The sequence below is a fragment of the Xyrauchen texanus genome, chromosome 11 (assembly GCF_025860055.1).
Source record: "Xyrauchen texanus isolate HMW12.3.18 chromosome 11, RBS_HiC_50CHRs, whole genome shotgun sequence".
Taxonomy (NCBI): domain Eukaryota; kingdom Metazoa; phylum Chordata; class Actinopteri; order Cypriniformes; family Catostomidae; genus Xyrauchen; species Xyrauchen texanus.
Genome location: NC_068286.1, coordinates 30,256,204 through 30,277,294, shown reverse-complemented (window position 1 = coordinate 30,277,294; position 21,091 = coordinate 30,256,204). Strand labels below are relative to the sequence as shown.

Below are 21,091 nucleotides of genomic sequence, written 5' to 3'. Positions count from 1 at the left end.
GAAACCTCCATCCTGCAAAAACTGAAGTCATTTTATTTCAGAGGTAGGTAGCAGGTTATCTGTGGGTTAAATGATATTCAACCAATTAAAAGAGGTCCCAATGTGTCTTTCAAGGCATTCACATGGATAAATGTAATGTATAATTTAAACAAAATACAAAATCTACTGTACAGCATTGTAATGTTACTGCACCTCCAGGATCGATCCTCCATCCGCAGTATGAATGTGTATGTTACTGGTCCCTGGACTGGAGATGGTGAAGCGGTCTCGTCTCCACAGCATGGTCGCTGTAGGGTTGGACTTCACGTCACAGCTGATGTTCACTGGATTTCCCTCCCATGAGTAGAAGATGGTTTGGTTGTTCTGGAACTTTGGTGCATCTGGTAAAAGAGAAACAGTAAAAGTGATTCAAAGTTATTCAGCAAAAACATTCTGGAAAAAGTAGGTCAGATAGACAAACTGCTCTTTGTAATGACATGTCATGTAATCAGTTTTGGGGAGTAACGGAACACATACACTGGGATTACGTATTTAAAATACAACATATTTGCAACTGTATTCTACTGCAGTTATATTTAAATAGATGGCAATCAGAATACAGTTACATTCAAAAAGTATTTTTTTATTATTGAAGAATTTACTTTACATTTAATTTTCATTAGTTTCATTTAATATTTTGTCTATTTAGTAAAAAAAAAAACATTTATCCATATAGAGTATTTTTTACAGTTATTTACGGGTATTTTAACAAGAATTAAGGATGTTTATATGATAAATGCTAAGTAATGTAGCCTTTAGCATTGTATAGAAAGCTACAAATAATATACAGTATTTTCTGCCTCATTCTATGAACAAAATCCACATAGGATCAGACAAAAATATGTTGTTGAATCCACTGCAAGGTTTCCAAGTAAGTTTGGAGCAGCAGAAATTGTTAACCTTCTGTAAATTAGATTTATGCTGGGCAGTTTTGTTTTTATTAGGACAAAGATGTAATGCAACAATCTTATTCTTAATGATAAGTCATGTATTGTTTTCCTGGATATATATATATATATATATATATATATATATATATATATATATATATATATATATACATACACACACACAACAGTTAGTTCTGGTTCTTGAATCTGATTGGACGAGAGATGTTCCATGAACACCGATGGTCTAACACCATCAGCACTCGGACACTTCACTGTGTGTATCATTTTGCTGTGGTTCTAATCTGAAGTGTAAGAATAGTACAGATGTGTTAAGTGTTAATGTATAATGTGTCTCTTACATGTATTTTTTTTTTTTTACATGATATATGCTAGCCAGGTGGTGGCAAAAGATAATTTTTGTGTGTAATATGAGCCAGTTAGGTCATGTGAAGTGAACTGTTTACATACAACAGCTCTTCGTGATTGCTTAATTGAATTTCTACTACACTACTAAAGCTAGGAAATAGCTTTAAACGGCTTTAAACTACAACTTCAGCATTACGGCTCATCACAGATGAGCACAACAGACTAATTAATTACACAATGCATGCTGTTTAAAATGGTGGAGGACATTGCGGTTTCTATAGTGTTCGACTCTTGCACACCGGCTACCATGAAATAAGGAGACATACACCCCCATGGAAGCTATTTTTCCACTGAGAAAGCTGATCTTTAGAAAGCTGACAGCATCTTTGCTTGGGAGTGGCAACAGATGATCGCTCACACTCTGTCTCTCTCTCTCACACACAAACACACTCACACATCCATATTGTTTATCCAATAACTTGTTCAAAACAGCACAAGCCATAATACTATTTCTGAAATGAAATTTTTGAATTACTAACGAAGGCTTGGACGCATCATTTGTTTTGAACCAGCAACGGCAGATTCTGATCCGTCGTGTAAGAAAGTAGTTCCATGCAAAAACGTGTTTTTTATGACCGTACTCAGTTTTTCCAAATGTTTTTAAATTTACTTGTTTATTGAACTGTTCATATAAGCAATATCACGCTCGCAATCATCTGTAAAAGTCCTACCGACGACTGCACCGGCAGGCCTTTTACAGCATGCTAGCCAAGGAAGTGGTGGTCCATCACAGCATGCTAGCCAAACAACATTTTGCAGTGCAACATAATGCATTTTGACATAAAATAAACATATTGATAAAAAAAAAACAAAGATAAAAATAAACGTTGGAACACCTAACAAAGAAAGACACATACAGCAGAATCTTGTTTAAATGTAAGTTCGATTTAGCTCTCATTGGAGCTTCTGCATAAGCTAATGTCAAGAAGGCATCGTTTTTGTGTTATGTTGGCTAGCAGAGTTCCATTACAGAAACTGATGCTTGGCTCTCTGTCACATCTCAGAAGCAGGAGCACGTATTACATAAATGATTTCATTAGCACCCCGGTAATGCTTTAATAGCTCCTGCAATGCTTATTCAGAATGTCCTTTTTCACATGTTTGCAGTGAACCCCCCACACTGAGTGTATGACGAGAAGATTCCTCCACTGGGTTCTGATGGCAAGGTCAACATTGTGCATTCTGTATGATAAGTACTGAATGGCTCAGAAGACATGAGACACTTTATTCAATGAGTATCTCACATATTTAGCATTTCTCTGATCTCACGGTCGCAGTTGCATTTATAATATGACTACAGTGACATAAATGTGGTATTTAATTTGTCCTGATAAATGCAATGGCATGGAAATACAATAAAGTTAAACAACACCACAATGAAACAGGGGGCACAGTTAAAATTCATTTAAATACATACAAAGGTCATATTGTTGGTTAAGAATACAAGCGACCCCAACAACTTTTTGGTATTTGAGGAGACGTAAATGCGCAGACATGGAAACGAAATGGAATTAGTAATGTGGAAGAATACCTTCCATAATTGGCCCCATATCCAGAATGGTTTTCAGAGGCCAATAAAGAAAAATAGATTAATTATTTGTAAAGGGAGTAAATCAATTATTGTGGCCATAAAATAAAATAAAACATGCCATGGTGGAAAGGCCATAGAGAAACTCTAAAATCTGGCTGCGGTGTAGAAGGTGAGTTTTTGCTCCAACAACCAACTTTAGTTTAGAAACTTTTAAGTATTTTCACCCACCAAATAAAGTTGAGTAAAAAAAGCTAAAACACAGTAAAAACAAAGAAACTAAGAGATCTTCAAACCTTTTTGATTTATAAAATTGTCACGCTCTGTTCTGTGTGAATCCAAACATTGTTTCTATTGTGGATGAGAGGTGTAAACATTGCAATATCAATGCGCTTTCAACATAAAATGTATTAGTGTGGACATGGCCTCAGTGACCCAGTTTCAGTCCTAACTCAATTTTGACAAAAATGTAAATGTACAGGGCCGTTTAAGCATTCTCAACATCCAAGTACAGATGAGAGTATCACTTTACCTACAACTTTGGTGTAAAATTTTAAATACTTTGTGCATGACTTACACTCAATATCCAGAAACATGCTCTTCTGATGTCCTCCAATCCTGCTGAGAGCTTCACAGTCGAACCGACCCCAGTCGGAGAGTTGAACCCCGTTGATAGTCAACATGGACTTTCCATGCCGTCCACGAACTTCCACTCGCCCATCCAGACTCTAAACAAATGCAAACAAATTAATCCACATTACCAAAACCAATACTGATATTGTCTGGCTAAACAGAACTAGGATCATATTACCAATCCAAGAAATACCAGCATACTGGCATAGTTAGAGCTAATGTGTCCATACTGCAAAATGCGATAACTACAATATTTGCTCTTTGCAACACACTACAATGAAAATAAATGCCTGTGTTCCAGCACTTCAATAATTGTAATTTAGTCTAGCAATCTGTGATTGCAGTTGGGAACTTTGAATGTAAGAGGATTTGAACGAGCTTGTCCCCAAACGCCCACTTTAATGATTACTACACTTCGTTCTCCGTAAAAAATCTATACGTGTCCACCCTCTTCCTCAGAGTATGGAGTGCACTGCAACCATAACTGGCTGACAGTAATGGAGCTGCTGTGTGTTTATTTGATGAGGGCTATTATTGTAAAATTGTGGATGACCGAAGGCCTTCTTTCCTTTCGCCCTAATGCACGGCATTAATTTTTATTCAGACAGCGAGAGCTGACGTGAGGCTAGGGACCTAGCCTTTCATGCCTGAAGAATATGATGCAAACAAATACAAAAGTGTACAAATATACAAATAAAATCTTACAATTTTCTGTTGTGCTTATCCATATAAATTTGCTTTGTTGTTAGCATTTTAGCTTGTTAGCATGTTTCTGTGTGATTTTGAGACTATTGCTCACTGGCTAAAGCCAAAGGAGTCCACCAAGACAACGCTTTTGTAGTCTCTATATTTGCTCAAGTCCCTTGTTCAATGTAAGGGATTTTTTCACCTGTTTTACTGTCCACCAGGTGTAAATTGGAATTATTTGTAAAAATCGTAATGTCTTAGTAAATATTGCTAATAAGTGCATATAAGCATTACGTTTTCAAATCCAATAACAGTGGATGTGAACACAAACACAGGACTACACACGTCTTTACAAACTTCTTTGCACACAAACAACATGATGCATTGTGAAACACCCTTTCCGACTGATTTAATCTAATAAACAGCTAATAAAAGCAGCTGCCAGAATCATCTTTCTGATTATGTGGTGCAAATGTAACTATTTGTTTTATAAATTAAATGTGTAATTTATAAAACAAATAGTTACATTTTATGTAATTTACAAATATAAATTACATTTCAGAAATATAAGCAGATACAAAAGACTGAAATCTTTCTTTCTCTGTCTCTGACACCATTTCACCATCGGCCAAAACTCCAAACTGTTTGATATGCTGCTGGATCTCAGTGAGAAAACAGAACCACAGCTCTCAGAGACAAGAAGACAGAGAGACAAGAAGAGAGCAGAGGAGCAGACAGACAGAAAGAATGATAGACAGACAGACGAAAAGACACAGAAAAGGAGAGACAGGCAGACAGATAAACAAAGAAATAACAGACAGAAAGACAAACAGATAGATGGATGGACAGATGGACAGATAGAAAAAAGAATGAACATACAGACAGAAGGACAGACAGACAGACAGACCAGTCGAACAAACAGACAGATAGATAGAGAGACAGATGAACAAATGAACATATGGACAAACAGAAAGATAAGCAGACAAACAGATGAACAATGAGACAGAAAAACAGATAGATGGACAGGCAAACAGATGGAGAGAGAAAAGAAGAACATACAAACAGAAAAATGGACAGACAGACAGACACACACTATCAGCTTCTGCCATACAATTGCTGTCAATCAATTATGCTAAGCCAGCGCATGAACAGGCTGTTGTTCTTTTGGTGGGTGATGAGGAAGAATACAGGGAGTTTCTGACCTGTTCACTGCACATGCAGCTATTATCACACTGAATGACACTTTGAGGAGCTGTCATACACCTGTACTGATGAAATCATTAGAAAAACTGCATGTGCTAATGATTATGAAATAGGAAACACTTCATGATCACTGTACCACATATTGTCAGGTCCACTGAGCGGGTAACTCTAGTAATTGAATTTTAAGAGAACTTGAGTGTTGACTTCATTATCATTTGGGAATTATGCACTGAGGTTTTATCTGGCTCCTACGCCGCCGACCCGCATTCGAGCCTCAGACCTGACAAAAAACAACATGAACATTATGGCGGCGTAGGAGCCAGATACACTACCGGTGAAGGGCAATGAACCCAACTTGCAAAGGCTTACTCAGGAATGAAGTAGTGCTCCAAAACAGAATGATTTTAATAATAAAATCAAATAATTAAAATATAATCCAAAACAGAAGTAGGTCAACCAAAGGCAATGAGTAATACACAAAGCAATATATATATATTGCTATATATATATATATATATATATATATATATATATATATATGCTTTGTGGATTACTCATTGCCTTTGGTTGACCTACTCTGTTTTGGACTATATTTTAATTATTTTATTTTATTATTAAACTCTATATATATATATATATATATATACACACACACACACAGAAATAATCAAAAGAAAAATCCACATGGAAAAAAAACATATAATCCACAGAGAGAACTTGCATAGAAAAATCCACAGGGCAAAAAAAAAAAAACAGATCACTTGTCTTAGAATGAACTAAACACAAAGCACGGGAACAAACCAACTTAAATACACACAGGGAAACAAGACACAGGTGACAACAATAATGATAATGACACAGAGGGAAAATATGACATAAGAGAATCTCGAGAATGTGTGCAGCGCCCGGGTGATAGGTGGTTTGTGGGAACAAACTAAGGAGGACGAAACCTGCAAAAAAATAAATAAATAAACTTAATAATAAGGAAATAAATAAAGGAATAAATGTCTTTATAAAACAAATATATTTAGTTTTTAATTAAATGTATTCCTGAATTTATTATTGTTTGATTTTTTTCCTTTATTTATTATTTTCTCTATTTTTATTTTTTAATTATTTAAAAAAAGAAAATCTTTCATTTATACATTTTTGTATTTTTATTTATTTATGCGTTCATTTATTTTTATATTTATTTATTCCCACATGAATTTATTTTTGTATTTATTCTAACATTTCTGTCTCTTGTATGATAATTATGTGGGCAGGTCCTGCTTACCATTGGTTTATCGTAGATTGAAGCGTGTGCTCGATTACTCTTGACATGTTTTGATGTGACGTCAGGTCATAGCCAAATCTTGTGTAACATTAATACAAATAAAAATATAGCTGACGCTTCACATATATCTAGAGAATTGCACAACTTAGCGAATGAAGTCGATAACCACGCATCAAATTACTATGTTTAATTTAGAGTAGAGGTGCTTATTGATGTTTTAGGAGAGCTGTATGCTGGTATGAATGTCAAAGCACATCCTGAATTGTAAGACTCTCTGCAAAATGTGTCCCTGCATATTCAAAATCTGTGCGAGTCAGAAGGTGTTAAGGTAGGACGTCCATCTTATTTGCTTCCGATAAGTACTATTGAGCTCTCAACCAATGATGCACTGGAGCTATGCAAGGACCTGTCTCCCTCATTTCCATGTTGCACACAGAAAAGTAAAAATAAATACATGTATAAATAAATAAATATATATGGAAATATATAAATATGGAAATAAATATATGTGGGAATAAATACATATAAAAATAATTGAAAAACAATGCAAACATAAATTCATAAATAAATACAAGTTAAAAATAATAAAAATTATGTTAAAAATAAATACAGAATATAGCTGCAAGCAGCGATGGCGGGCCCAAGCCGGTGGCACCGCCACCCCCGTGCCTTTAGGGTCGCTGTGCACGATGGGCAATAACATAACCTCGCTTTGACTGTCGAGAAGATGTGTGCTGTAGAGCTTGCATCAGTGTGGGCTCTGCAAAAGTGCGCATCGAGGGCACATATCAACCACAAAGTATGCAAGAATATGTAACGAGGCACACGTGCCAGGTCTTGTGTGTCACACTTGTATAAGGTTCAATATAATTCGATATAGGCCAACTGATCAGAAGATAAGGAGCGGCTACTGGAGAGAGGAAACAACACAGCAGGTAGGTGAAAACCAAGAGCTTTTTTACTGGTTGGAATCTTGTATTCGTTGAAGAAATTCTTAATTGCAATTTGTCTGGAGCATGTAAATCTCAATACTGTAATTTGACAACATACAATGTATGATAATGCTTACAATCAAATCTCTTTTTTGAAATTCCAGGAAGTTGGACTCATCAACTCAAACAAATCAACTCAATTGACAACAGTTGTCATATACTTTGTATGAAAATGAAATAATAAAATGAAACTTGGAAAACTCAGACTCAGTTTGGTTATGACCCAATAACATTTTTAGAAACAATAAACAATGTTCTCAAAACAACATATTGCAACTTAATAACTCAAATCACTTAATAACAAATCAGTCTTTTCAGCCAAATGAATCAAATGTTCAAAATCCACTGAATTGATTCAGTTAGTGTCAGTTCAGAGTCAAATGTCTCGGATCAAAAGAGTTTTTGACTCTTTAGAATCGTTCAGTTCAGAATCGATGTCTCTCCGTTCAAAGCTCGAGGAAAAATATGCAAAAACAAAGTCTCGGTCCAATTTGTCCGAAGCGAAAAGGTTTCTCATACCAGTTTCGATGAGTTCAAGATCAAAGTTCAATCAAATGGTCTCCGTGGGTGGCTCGCCTTTTACATACGCTCATATGCGTTGCACGTATCCAGGATGTTGATCACAATTTCTCGGAAGAAACACACATACAACAAAAAAAAAAACAGCCTTGCAAAAACACAAGGCAGAACAATAATTAATCTTCCATTCAAACACTTTCATCAACAAATATCATGTATACACTTCAAACAACGTATTAACTCAATATCTTGACACTTACACACAACATAGTCACTTTTCATCGACTCGTTTGCATCTTCACATGTGATTAGCTTTAGCCCAGCGTGCAAATTAATACTAGCTCACACACTATGCACAAGCGGCCTATATGAACTCTAATGTCACACTACTGATTTGCGCTACGTCTGCAACAGTTTCTTGTAAAATGTCAAGTCAATAAACAAAAAAACAACTCACCAAGGCAAGAATTTCACATCTTATTTTGCAAGAAGATAATTTGCGGTGCTTTTTGAGCTCCGTGTATCTACATCGGTTTTTATTCTCGACTTCGACGTCAGCTCTTCAAAGTTATCACATTCACTCAAATGTAATCTTTGGATTGCATTCAAGTTTCTTTTCCTCAATATCTACTTTTTAATGAGGAGTATCTGCTTAGATCTGACTCGCTTCGCTCTCTCCCAATGTTTTTTTGACAGCAGCAGTGTGGCCCACGCAGTCTCAGTGCGCTGCTACCATTGGCTCATTGGCGTGTCAGTCAATGCAGCACGATCCATAATTGGATGAAACACTTTCTCGTCTAAAGCACTCGTTGTTCTCTCTTATTAGCTTTTCTTAATTTTCCCATCTTTTTACACATCTCTCAACTCTTCTACTGGTAGCCTGGATCATCTGGGTTACAAATATCTCAGCTCTGTTGGTCCTTTCAATGTAAGTAAATGAGAAGTGGTGAGAAACAGATCAATAATTAAGTCATTTTTTACTATAAATCTCTACTTTCACTTTCACAAGCGCTCTTCTCTCTTAAGAGTTCTGTTTCAGTTGTTTTTTGTTTTTTTTTGGGTGATTTACTTAAGCATATCACCCCTCCTGAGCAGGGTGGACAATTTATAGTAAAAAATATAAAAATACTATATATACTACATACAATATATACTATTTATCTTTTTCACACCCACACCTATAATATCCCTTCTGAAAGTATGGATTAAACCACTGGAGTGTTATGGGTTACTGTTATGTTGCATTTATGTGATTTTTGGAGCTTCAAAGTACCAACAGAGAAATTCCCTCCCCCTCCCCTCCCCACACACACACACACACACAAAAAAGAGAGAGAGACACAGAGAGAAAAAACACAGAATGGGAGGGGTCACTCTGTCTGTCAGGAATTCCAAGAAATCCACATTCAAACCACAATATCTGACTTTCTGTTGGTCGGAGCTAATGACTGTAAATTAGAAAGTTGTTCGGCTTGATGAGAACAATATACACGCCGAGTTTTGTAACTGTAGATAGAACTAACTAAGTTATAACACACTTTGTGTCCTTTTTTAGTCATAAATTCTTTTCCTCGCCACGGCCAAAACGTTCGAGATATCAAACATCCGTCCGCAATGTAGCATCCTCAATGTCTTGATTTCATGCCGACCGAGTTTGGTGGCGATTTGATTCATTCTCTATGAGGAATATATATAAATCCAGAGCATGTGTTTCCAAACAACCCATAATAGCCGACTTCCTGTTGGGCTGGCGTAAAACTTAGAGCACGAAAGTTGTTCGGCCCGATGAGATCTAGAAGTGTACCGAGTTTCATATTATTACATGCAAGCATGTTTGATATATGGACAAGTGTTCAAATCCCATTCCAGGTGTCGCTGTCGAGCCCCCCTGCCACACCCGGGTACCAGCTTCAGCCCGGCCCTGATGGCGGCGGGTTCTGACCCTTGTGCAAAGTTTCAAGAGTTTTCGAGCATGTTAAGGGCCCCAAAAGTCCCAGAAACCTTGAAAAACAATCAAACAATCAAAAAGCAAATCTCACCCAACAGAGAAAAAATCTTCAGCAAAATCAGCACCCTCCCCACAGACACAGAGAGACGTAGGGTCAGTGAGAGAGGGAGAGAAAATTCTCCAAAAACATCCACATTCAAACCAAAATAGCTGACTTTCTGTTGGTCTGAGCTAATAACTGTAAATTAGAAAGTTGTCTGGCTCGATGAGAACAATATAATTACTGAGATTTGTGACTGTGGGTCAAAGTGTAAAGCAACCCCCCCACTTTTGTCAAAAGGTGGCGCTACTGAGCCCCTGCACCACGCCTGTTTCTGAAACTTTGCACATGTCTACTGGCTAATAAATGTGATGTGTCTGTTGAGTTTCATGCAATTTCAAGAATGCTAAGAGTCTCAAAAGCATCAAAAAAGAATATTCAAGTTTGAAGCATTGCCACGACAACAGTTTTTAAGATATCAATAATCCTTTCACACGTCTACATCTGCCGTGTGTTTACATTATACACATAAAGTTTTAAGTAATTCGGGTAAAAATAAGAGGGTGATTTCAAAGCATTTTGAAAGTGACACACTTCCTTCTGCCAGTTGGTGGCGCTATAACTTTGACTCACAATAGTCACATCCATGCGATCGGCCTCTTACAGCAAACACACTGCTGAAGTTTCATCGAGATCAATTAATGTATGCAGAAGTTATAACACACTTCCTGTTTCTCTTTTCGTGACATCATTTCGTTTCCTCGCCATGGCCAAACCGTTCGCGATATCAAAAATCCGCTGACCAATTTTTCATCCTCAATGTCTTGACTTCATGCTGACCGAGTTTCGTGGCGATTGGTGGAATTCTCTAGCAGGAGTATTTCACATTCCATTGTATCGTTTTCAAAAACCCTAAATAGACGATTTCCAGTTGGCCTGAGGTAAAAAGTAAAAGTATGAAGGATATATGAAATGATGAGATCTATATGTGTACCAAGTTTCATATTATTACATGCAAGCGTGTTTGATTTATGGACCAAGTTTTCGGACCCTGTTCCAGGGGCGCTGTCGAGCCCCTGCCACACCCGGTACCAGCTTCAGCCCGGCCCTAATGGCCGCGGGTTCTGACCCGTGTGCAAAGTTTCAAGAGTTTTTGAGCATGTTAAGAGCCCCAAAAGTGCCCCAATAGTCGTAAAAAAAATAATAATAATAATAATTAAAGCTGCGAGCAGCGATGGCGAGCCCAAGCCGGTGGCACCGCCACCCGTGCCTTTAGGGTTGCTGTGCACGATGGGCAATAACGTAACCTCGCTTTGACTGTCGAGAAGAAGATGTGTGCTGTAGAGCTCCAACGAACATTCATAGCGACAGCTCTCGACCTAGTTAGAAGCATTTCTTGTTTGCATGACATGTGGACTTAATAAATCCTTATCTTGAGCCAAATAAACAAGCTGACATTCAGTACAACCTGTGTCTTTTGTTTAGAACACATACAAATGTTATTTATGTACCGTTTTTGTACGGTACATAAATAAATAAAGCTACCGTTTTTGAAGACTGCGCATGTGCTGAGCGTGCTCTACTATGTAAGAACGAGCCGATTATTGAATCTGGAAATGGGTGGGGCCTGTAACACCTTTAGGAACCAAACCTGCAACACTCATAAATACCGGTTGTAAATCACATTCCCTCACTCGTCTTTGAGATGGCTTCACGTGTTTGGATGCGTCGGCAGTTCCATCATCCGCACACTGCATACTCGCTTCTGTGAGCAGCGCCTGGACGGAAACCTCGGTCTTCAGTGTGAGATCACCTGGGACGGCAGAGGAGGCAGACTCTGGGAGCAACTGTTTCCAGCTCTGCGCTCTCTCAGGGCCAAAGCTACAGCTCCAGATATTCTCATTATTCACCTGGGAGGGAACAGTTTGTGTCGGGTGGGCCGCAACCGCCTCGATTTTCTTCGGGAAATAAAGAGTGACCTGACCGAAGTCTTACAAATGTTTCCCAGAACCAGGCTGGTGTTTTCTGGCATTTTACCCTAATTGATTCCACAACAAATCCTTGAAATTGAATGATATTCAGAACAGAACACGAATAAAAAAAACGCTCTCTTTACAATCAAAATGTTTTTACATTTGCGATGTATTTGGATGCTAAACTATTCTTTATTATAGGCTTTGTACTTTACTCACGCTCCAATACCGACGTAGAAAATCATCCAGCTTTACATGCTAAAAATATGCTTGGAAACATCACAGTGGAGCAGTGCTTACTGTGAATGATACTGAATTGTACTACTGACTATTTAAACTAGGGCTGGGCGATATGGCAAAATATAGTATCACGATATTCTTTTCCATATTGATCGATATCGATATTTGTTCACGATATATAATTTAATAATGCTGCCCGTTTGAAAAGTATACTGATAATGATGCCTGAAGAAACCAGAAGGTTCAATAGTTGAACTATATAGTTTATTAACATAAATAAATAACAATGCAAACATTTAACTGTGCAAACATGGATTGGTTGAGAATATATTTTGTTATAAAAGAATATTGATAAACTTTAAATCTAAATGTTAACATTTTACTTTTAGCAAACATGCTTTATCTGCCTTGACAAAACAATGCAAGTTAGCTTGCCTTGTAACTGATTATAAAATATCAAACTAAAAGCTGTGACTACAGTACTATCACATCAAATTTCTTTGGCAGGGCAGCAAACATTTCAAAATGTTTGCAGAGGTACAATCAAGACAACAAATGTAAACAAGTGAACCACAAAGTCCCTGGCAGATTTAAGTACTTAACTGTCAGATAAATAAAATATTAATTGTGTACTGGTTTTAAATATCTCAAATGTTTTAGAGGTAGCAATCTGAGTAAAAAGTGCAAAATGTAAACAATGTAAACCAGTCACTATGCTACACCTTTTAGGTAGTGCTCATGTAACCCTAATTACCCTATTATAGGTTTTTGCCAGAAAGACTAGTCTGCAAAACTTTTGGACGGAGTAACATTAACATGGGCCCGCATTTTCATACTCTCGGTGTGGTCGCTGGGATGGTACCTTTTCAGGTGACCGAAAAGGTTTTATTTGTGTTTCCGTCTTGGTTATCACCGACCGACGGCATATTTCGCGAGACCGTCTTTATTTGCGCGTCGTCGCTTTTCAGATATCCAAACCACTTCCATATAATTGACGTCTTGTTACCTTTTTTGTCAACAATTTCCTCAGCTTTGGAAGATAGTTCGAGTTCGTCGTTTCCACTCATTTTTTCTTTACACTCACTTTCTTCACTGCCGGTAGCTCAAACAGTGCTCTGCTAGCAAATGGGCGTGTACTTAGACGCTACAAGCCAAAATCTGCGTTCTGACTGGCTGTTGTCCGTTTATTTCTGCTTTGTAATAGGCTGTTAGGTCTATCCATATCGAGTAAACATGTCAAAAGTTTATCATCGTAGTCTAAATAAATATTATCGCGATGCCATATCGAGATCGTTTTATCGCCCAGCCCTAATTTAAACAGAGTAATTTTTATATGTTAGGTTTACTATTTTATTATTATATTTTATTGCGGATATAATGAACAGGCTGCGATGTCAAGATTGCAATGATGGAGTGTGTGTGTGTGTGTATTTGTAACCTTAAGTAATCATGGTTTATTTATTCATTTATTTATTCATTTGTTCTTTTATTTATTTATTATTTAACATGCATGTGTGCATTATTAAAAGTACCATTGCAGCAACGAGAACGGGTCTGAGCCAAATTATGTTAAAGATGTGTTCTGGTGACTGGCGTGTTTTTAAACCAATCAGATAAGAGTAAATCGAGAGTTAGCGATTAGCTCATCTGATTGGCTACATGAAGAAGGTGGACCCGCCCTCCACTTCGCACTCCCGTTGGAACTACGTCATTTCAACAACAAATGGTAGATTTATCAGAAAATTAATCAGAAAGAAAATCAATCGCAAAGATCGCAAAACAATAATTATAAAAGTGGTTGTTTGCTGCCATTTTTTTGTTTGTTTTCTTAAAAATGTAAAACACAAGCATATATATTTTATCACAGGTTTACAATAAAAATAAGAGTGTGATTTCAAAGCATTTTGAAATTTGATCATCATTCTCGGACGTTTTGATACGTTCGGATCGATCAGCCCATCCCTACTTTCTTTAGACATATGTTTCATGTGTTGGTTTTAATAAAGACTCGGAGTACTCATAAAACTCACAGAACGAAATATGCGTCACACTTTACTGCGTTCTCAACAACATGTACAAGTCTTCTTCATACGTTAAAACAACGAGAATACAGAAAATAGGCTTAGAACGCCACCTAGTGGTTATATTATAGAATTAAAGGAGAAATTACATGAGACAGCTTTATAACTGAAATGGCTTTAACTGAAATAGACTAAAGTTTAATATAACTATTCTGATAAGTGTATATTTCCAACATCATGTTTGTGTTATCAGTTTCTGTAAGTTTTTGTGACGTGTTTCAGAAAGATAATGGCTTAGACAGAGCAATAGTTTATTTTCATCTTAACCGGACATTAAAGTTGATCACTGCAATAATTCATAATTCAATATATTGATACCCGATTTCTTTATCAACTGTTTGTTCAATTGAGACATAAGGGGTGATTTCAAAGCATTTTGAAAGTGACACACTTCCTTCTGCCAGTTGGTGGCGCTATAACTTTGACTCACAGTAGTCACATCCATGTGACACACTGCTGAAGTTTCATCGAGATCAGTTAATATATGCAAAAGTTATAACACACTTCCTTGCTTTTATGCTTCCTTTGTGTGCTTTTTGGAGCTTCAAATTTCATTTGCAATGTGTTCCACATTCAAACCAAAATATCTGACTCTAGGTCAAAGTATGAAACCAATACCCCACTTTTGTCTGAAGGTGGCGCTACTGAGCCCCTGCACCAGGCATCAAAAAAGAAAATTCAAGTTTGAAGAGCTGCCACAACAACAGTATTTAAGATATCAATAATCCTTTCACACGTCTACATCTGCCGGTGTTTACATTATACACATAAAGTTTGAAGTAAATCGTGTAACAATAAGTGGGTGATTTTAAAGCATTTTGAAAGTGACACACTTCCTTCTGCCAGTTGGTGGCGCTATAACTTTGACTCACAATAGTCACATCCATGCGATCGGCCTCTTACAGCGAACACACCGCTGAAGTTTCATCGAGATCAATTAATGTATGCAGAAGTTATAACACTCTGACTGTTTCTCGTTTCTCGCCATCATTTCGCTTCTCGCCACGGCCAAACCGTTAGAGATATCAAAAATCTGCCGGCAATTTTTCATGCTCAATGTCTTGACATCATGCTGACCGAGTTTGGTGGCGATTGGTGGAATTCTCTGGGAGGAGTATTCCAAATTCCATTGCGTACGCTTTTCAAACAACCCTAAATAGACGGTTTCCTGTTGGTCTGGGGTAAAAAGTAAAAGTATGAAGGATATATGAAACGATGAGATCTATATGTGTACCCAGTTTCATATTATTACATGCAAGCGTGTTTGAGTTATAGACCAAGTTTTCGGACCCTGTTCCAGGGGCGCTGTCGAGCCCCCTGCCACGCTCGGTACCAGCTTCAGCCCGCCCTAATGACCGCAGGTTCTGACCCGTGTGCAAAGTTTCAAGAGTTTTTGAGCATGTTAAGAGCCCCAAAAGTGCCCCGTAAGTCGTAAAAAAATAAAAATAAAATAATAATAATAATAATAATAATAATAATAATAATAATAATCCTAACGAAAACAATAGGGTCCTACGCACTTTGTGCTTGGGCCCTAATAATAATAATCCTAACGAAAACAATAGGGTCCTACGCACTTTGTGCTTGGGCCCTAATAATAATAATAATAATAATCCTAACGAAAACAATAGGGCCTTGCCTTTTCAAGGCTTGGGCCCTAAAAATAATAAAAAAGTCATAAAATAATAAATTCAGGAATTAAAAACTAATTATATTTGTTTTATCAAGACATTTATTCCTTTATTTATTTACTTTTATTTATTTACTATTTTTTATTTATTTATTTATTATTTTTGCAGGTTTGGGCCTCCATAACGAACAGGCCTTGGCACAAACAAAGGGTTATCAGTTACCCCCCCTCCCAGATCAGGTTCTTGTGTGTGTGCTTGTCTTACCATCACCTCAATGTCCCATCTAACAGGAGCCACCACTTTATAATTAGGAATGATGGGCATAACTGGTTTCAAGGTTGGTGGGTGAATATGCTCAAGACAGGGCATCAAAGAATTTTGATTCTTGGAACCAAGACGGTAAGACAAGATTAACTGAAACTGGTTAAAGAACAGGGACCAGCATGCTTGATGGGGTTGAGTCGTTTGGCCTGCTGGATGTACTCCAGGTTCTTGTGGTCAGTGAGTACCTGAAACGGTGCTGAGCCCCCTTGAATCTATGCCTCCACTCTTCAAGAGCCAGTTTGATGGCCAGTAACTCCCAGCCCCTCACATCATAGTTCCTCTCAGTAGGTGTAAGGCAATGGGAAAGGAAGGGACATGGGTGAAGTTTGTAGTCCTCCACCATCTGAGGGAGGACGGCACCAATCCCCACCTGCACAACAAATGGCCAGTCAGCGTCAGGGAGAGTCAGGATAGGAGCAGAGGTAAAACAGCTCTTAAGCTCCTTAAAAGCAGTCTCGGCCTCAGAGGTCCAATGAAAACAAGAATCTTTAATTTTAGTGAGAGCAGAGAGTGGGTCTGCGATAGAGCTGAAGTTGCATATGAATGTGCGATAAAAGTTAGCAAATCCTTGGAACCGCTGCTTCTCCTTGAATGAAGTGGGAATGGGCCAATCGACTGCTTGAACTTTCTTAATATCCATCTGGATGTTCACCGGGCTAATAATGAACACCAGAGAAATGCACTTGAGACATGTTCAATGTGCTTGTGGAAGGAACTCGAGAAAACCCAAGACGTTGTCCAGGTAGACGAACACAAATTGATTAATTATGTCTCTGAGCATGTCGTTTATCAGAACCTGGAATACTGCAGAGCCGTTGGTGAGGCAGAATGGCATGACCTGGTACTTGTAGCGGCCAGTAGGGGTGTTAAAATCGGTCTCCGATTCGTCTCCTTGCCTGATGCGCATGAGGTGGTATGTGCTGCACAAGTCAAAGGCAGTGGCCATGAGAGGCAAGGGATAATGGTTTCGAACAGACCTCGGTAATCAATGCACAGCTATAGACCACCATCCTTCTTGTCCACAAAGAAAAATCCAGCGGGAGATGTGGATAGACAAATTAAGCTGGATTCTAGGGTGTCCTTATATACTCGTCCATAGCTGCCCACTCTGGATACACGTGCCCAGGAGAAGGTTGATAGCACAGTCATATGGATGGTGTGGTGGTAGGGTGATGGCTCTCCGCTTACTGAATTCTTCCTTGAGATAATGGTTTTGGGCGGGGACTCAAGAAAGTTTTTGGGAATCTTGGGATCTGGAAAACTCAGGAAGAGACGGATAGAATGACAGGTGGGGCCACACTTGAGGATAGTGCCAGTGGACCATTTGATGTGGGGATTATGACAGAGGAGCCAAGGGTGACCAAGGATGACCGGGAACACAGCAGACTGTATAAGGTGGAAACACATCTCCTCTTTGTGTTGGTGAATTGAAAGACGCAGGGTGGAAGTTTGATGGGAAACCTTCCTGTGGCCCAGAGGTCTTCCATCCAGAGCTGCTACCACCAAAGGAGATGAGAGGGTGTAACAGGGAATCTTGAGGTTCTCCGCTATGGAAATATCCATAAAATTACCTGCTGGGCCTCAATCCACCAAGGCCTGGAGAAAGTATTGTTGATTGTTCCAGGAAAATGTGGCAAGCAGGCATGAGTTGGCGGCTAGAGAGGTTTGGGTGACTCCCAACACAGTCCTCCCCCGAATGAACGGATTGGGCTATTCCCAAGAGCTCAGGACAGACGGATCGAAAGTGCTTGGGCCGATTGCAGAATAAACAGCATCATTCCCTCATTCGGTAGTCACATTCCAAAGGAGTGATCCGAGAGCTCCCCAGCTGCATGGGTTCGGTGTGTACTTGGAACAACAGTGATCTCTCAGAGAGGCCTGGACGATCCAGAACTCTGGGACTTACTTGGGGATGGACGGAGGGTTTACGAGTCAGCTGTCTCTCTCTGAGTCGCACTTCCAGGTAAATGAGGGTCTCAAGAGTGTCTGTGGGCTCTCGTGTGGCCAGTTCATCTTGAAGGTCCTCCAGGAGCCCATTTTGGAAGCACACCATGAGAGCCTTGTTGTTCCAGACACTCCTTGCCACGATGGTGCAAATCTGGATGACATATTCAGCTATGCTGTGGCTGCCTTGCTGGAGGAGTAGAAGCCACTTAGATGCTTCATGGCCACTTATGGGGTGATCGATGACCCGCTTGAAGGCGAAGTAATTGGTGCAGATCTGGCTCTGTGCTTCCCAGACTGCAGTAGTTTGAAAGCAAGGCATGCAAACTATATATTTATTTAATTAAATCTATAAATAGCAATACTTGTCTTTTCGTCTCCAGATTTAAAACCTCTTTAAATGCTAATTATGCAGCTAAAATTGAATCTAAGCACAAAAGCAAAATTTCAAGCAGAATTTTTTTATATTTTAGTGGATTTCCTATATTAACATGAGCTGCAGATGTTCGTGCTCAAGATGTTGATATAATCTACACTGAAGATCCGGGAAGATCACGTGCATGTGAAAGTATCGTCTGTTTTGCAATTTACAGATGGTTATTTCCTTTTAAAGCCGTTCATACACGGAAAAGTTTAAATTCTTGTTTTAGCGGAACGGTTGATTGACAGGTGAGGGGTGCTGCTTCGCTGGTGGCGGGAGGCATACAGGACAGATTAGCATTTACACCTCAAATGAGATGCGGCCATTTGCGTTTTTGAACACATTTGCATTTGTTTTTTGTGATCTGATCATAAAACATTTTAGACCCCTTTTTTTATTTATTAATTTTTTACTTGTTTTCTATTTAAAATATCTAAGAATCCATAAATCCATAAGATTTTACAATGAGAAGCAATACAGTCTTTGTTTTCAGTGTTCAATATGAGTGCACATTTTTTACATGTTTAAATATAAACAAGCTGCTAGTATTTTTAAAAATTGCAAAGCAATAGTATGGCTTCAGGAGACTTGGAATATAGTGCGTGAGTCACAGTCACTAATTTTATGTCCTTTAGGAAGCTTAACAGTCATGGCCATTGTGCACTGTTGTTATATGGAAAAGTGCTCTGTGAAGATTCCTCAAAATTTCAAAGTGTTCCACAGAAAAAAATGAACAAAATTCAAGTTTAGATCAACAAGGGTGACATCATTTTCCTTTTGGTGTGAACTATTCCTTTAAGGGTCATGTCATGTGCAAGGACATGTGGTACTTTACAGTGTACTAGTTTAGACAAAATGAAGGGTTTCTGTTGTTTGTGAGGTGGACATGTGTATATGTTTATACAAAGCTGTTGTATTTATTTACCTTATCTCCATCTCTGAAGGTCTGTCCATCACTGGTTCTTCTCCAGGAGATCTCAGGCAACGGTTCACCTTCAGCTGTACATGAGATCATAGCGGCACTGCCCTCTACTGCCGTAACATTCCTCAATTGAGTGATGTGAGGCTGAGCTGAACACAGACAGACACACAGTTCAGTTAATAGGTTTGACTTACTGTCTGGACCACTTTATATACTCCATTCAGACTTTTATTGTAGTAGAAAATAGCTTTGAATAACATTTCATCTTACAGCTAATTATTCTGACTGTTACGTGGCAGCATCATTTGACTTGTTTCTCAAACTTACTTGGATAATCTTAGGGAAGGGGTTAGCTTGGTTAAGTGGCATGGGTGGGTCCCCTATTTTGACCAGGGGGCATCAGAAGTTTCTGCGGTGGGGGCAAGGACAATCTACAGGGGCCTTTATTCTCTTTGTATTATTTCATGAAGTCCAGTCTTTCTCTGTCATCACATTCAATTCAGACTCCAAACTTACAACTCGGTCTAATGACACGTCAGAATAATATTACAAAATAGCAAAATTGTAAGAAATCGTACAAGTAGGAAAGTACAAAGACGTAGGACTTCAAACTAAAAGAACCAATGAACGATGTAGTTACGAAGCACACATTTAGAAGAAAGCAATGCATGCAAAATATATATATATTTAATTAAATCTATAAATTGCAATTATTGTCTTTTTGTCTCCAGATTTAAAACTTCTTTAAATGCTAATTATGCATCTAAGCACAAAAGCAACATTTCAAGCAGATTTTTCTGTTATTTTAGTGGATTTCCTATATTAACCTGAGTTACAGATGTTCGTGCTTCTCATAAGTCCCAGGATGTTGATAAGCTACACTGAAGAAGATCTGGGAAGATCAGGTCACATTCAGACAGTTAAAGCCGCTCATACCCGGCAAATTTTAAACTCTTGTTTTAACGCAATGGTTGATTGACAGGTGAGGGGTGGTGCTTTGCTGCTGGCGGGACGCATACAGGACAGATTAGCGTTTACACCTCAAATTTTATGCATTTTTTTGTGATATGATCACAAAATGTTTTAGACCCCATTTAGGCCTGTATTTAGTTCTAACCACATGTGATCCGATCACCAAAAATGCATCTTAATACTAGGTGTGAACAGGGTTTTAAATACTTATTAAGGACCTGCAGGAACACTGCATTCTTAGGATTTTTTTAATACAAAACCCACACCTAAACCTAGCCTTGATTTCAATAGCAAAATATCTTTTGTTTATCATGTAAGAAAGAAAACATCAGGAAAAACATATTTAGCATAAATATAGTTCAGAGACAATGATGAATATAACATAATTGCTTTTAGAGTATT

The 21,091-nt window shown here is 38.3% G+C and overlaps 1 protein-coding gene across 1 annotated transcript in view; it reads right to left on the bottom strand.

Annotated features, from left to right (window-relative positions):
* LOC127651341 (neural cell adhesion molecule 2-like) overlaps positions 1 to 21,091 on the bottom strand; it is a 356,390-nt gene that overhangs the window by 46,864 nt on the left and 288,435 nt on the right. The window contains exons 8-10 of the mRNA XM_052137120.1: positions 19,721 to 19,866; positions 3,461 to 3,611; positions 193 to 380 (exon numbers count right to left, since the gene is read on the bottom strand). Coding sequence (XP_051993080.1) covers positions 193 to 380; positions 3,461 to 3,611; positions 19,721 to 19,866 — 485 coding nt within the window. The remainder of the gene's footprint in view (positions 1 to 192; positions 381 to 3,460; positions 3,612 to 19,720; positions 19,867 to 21,091) is intronic.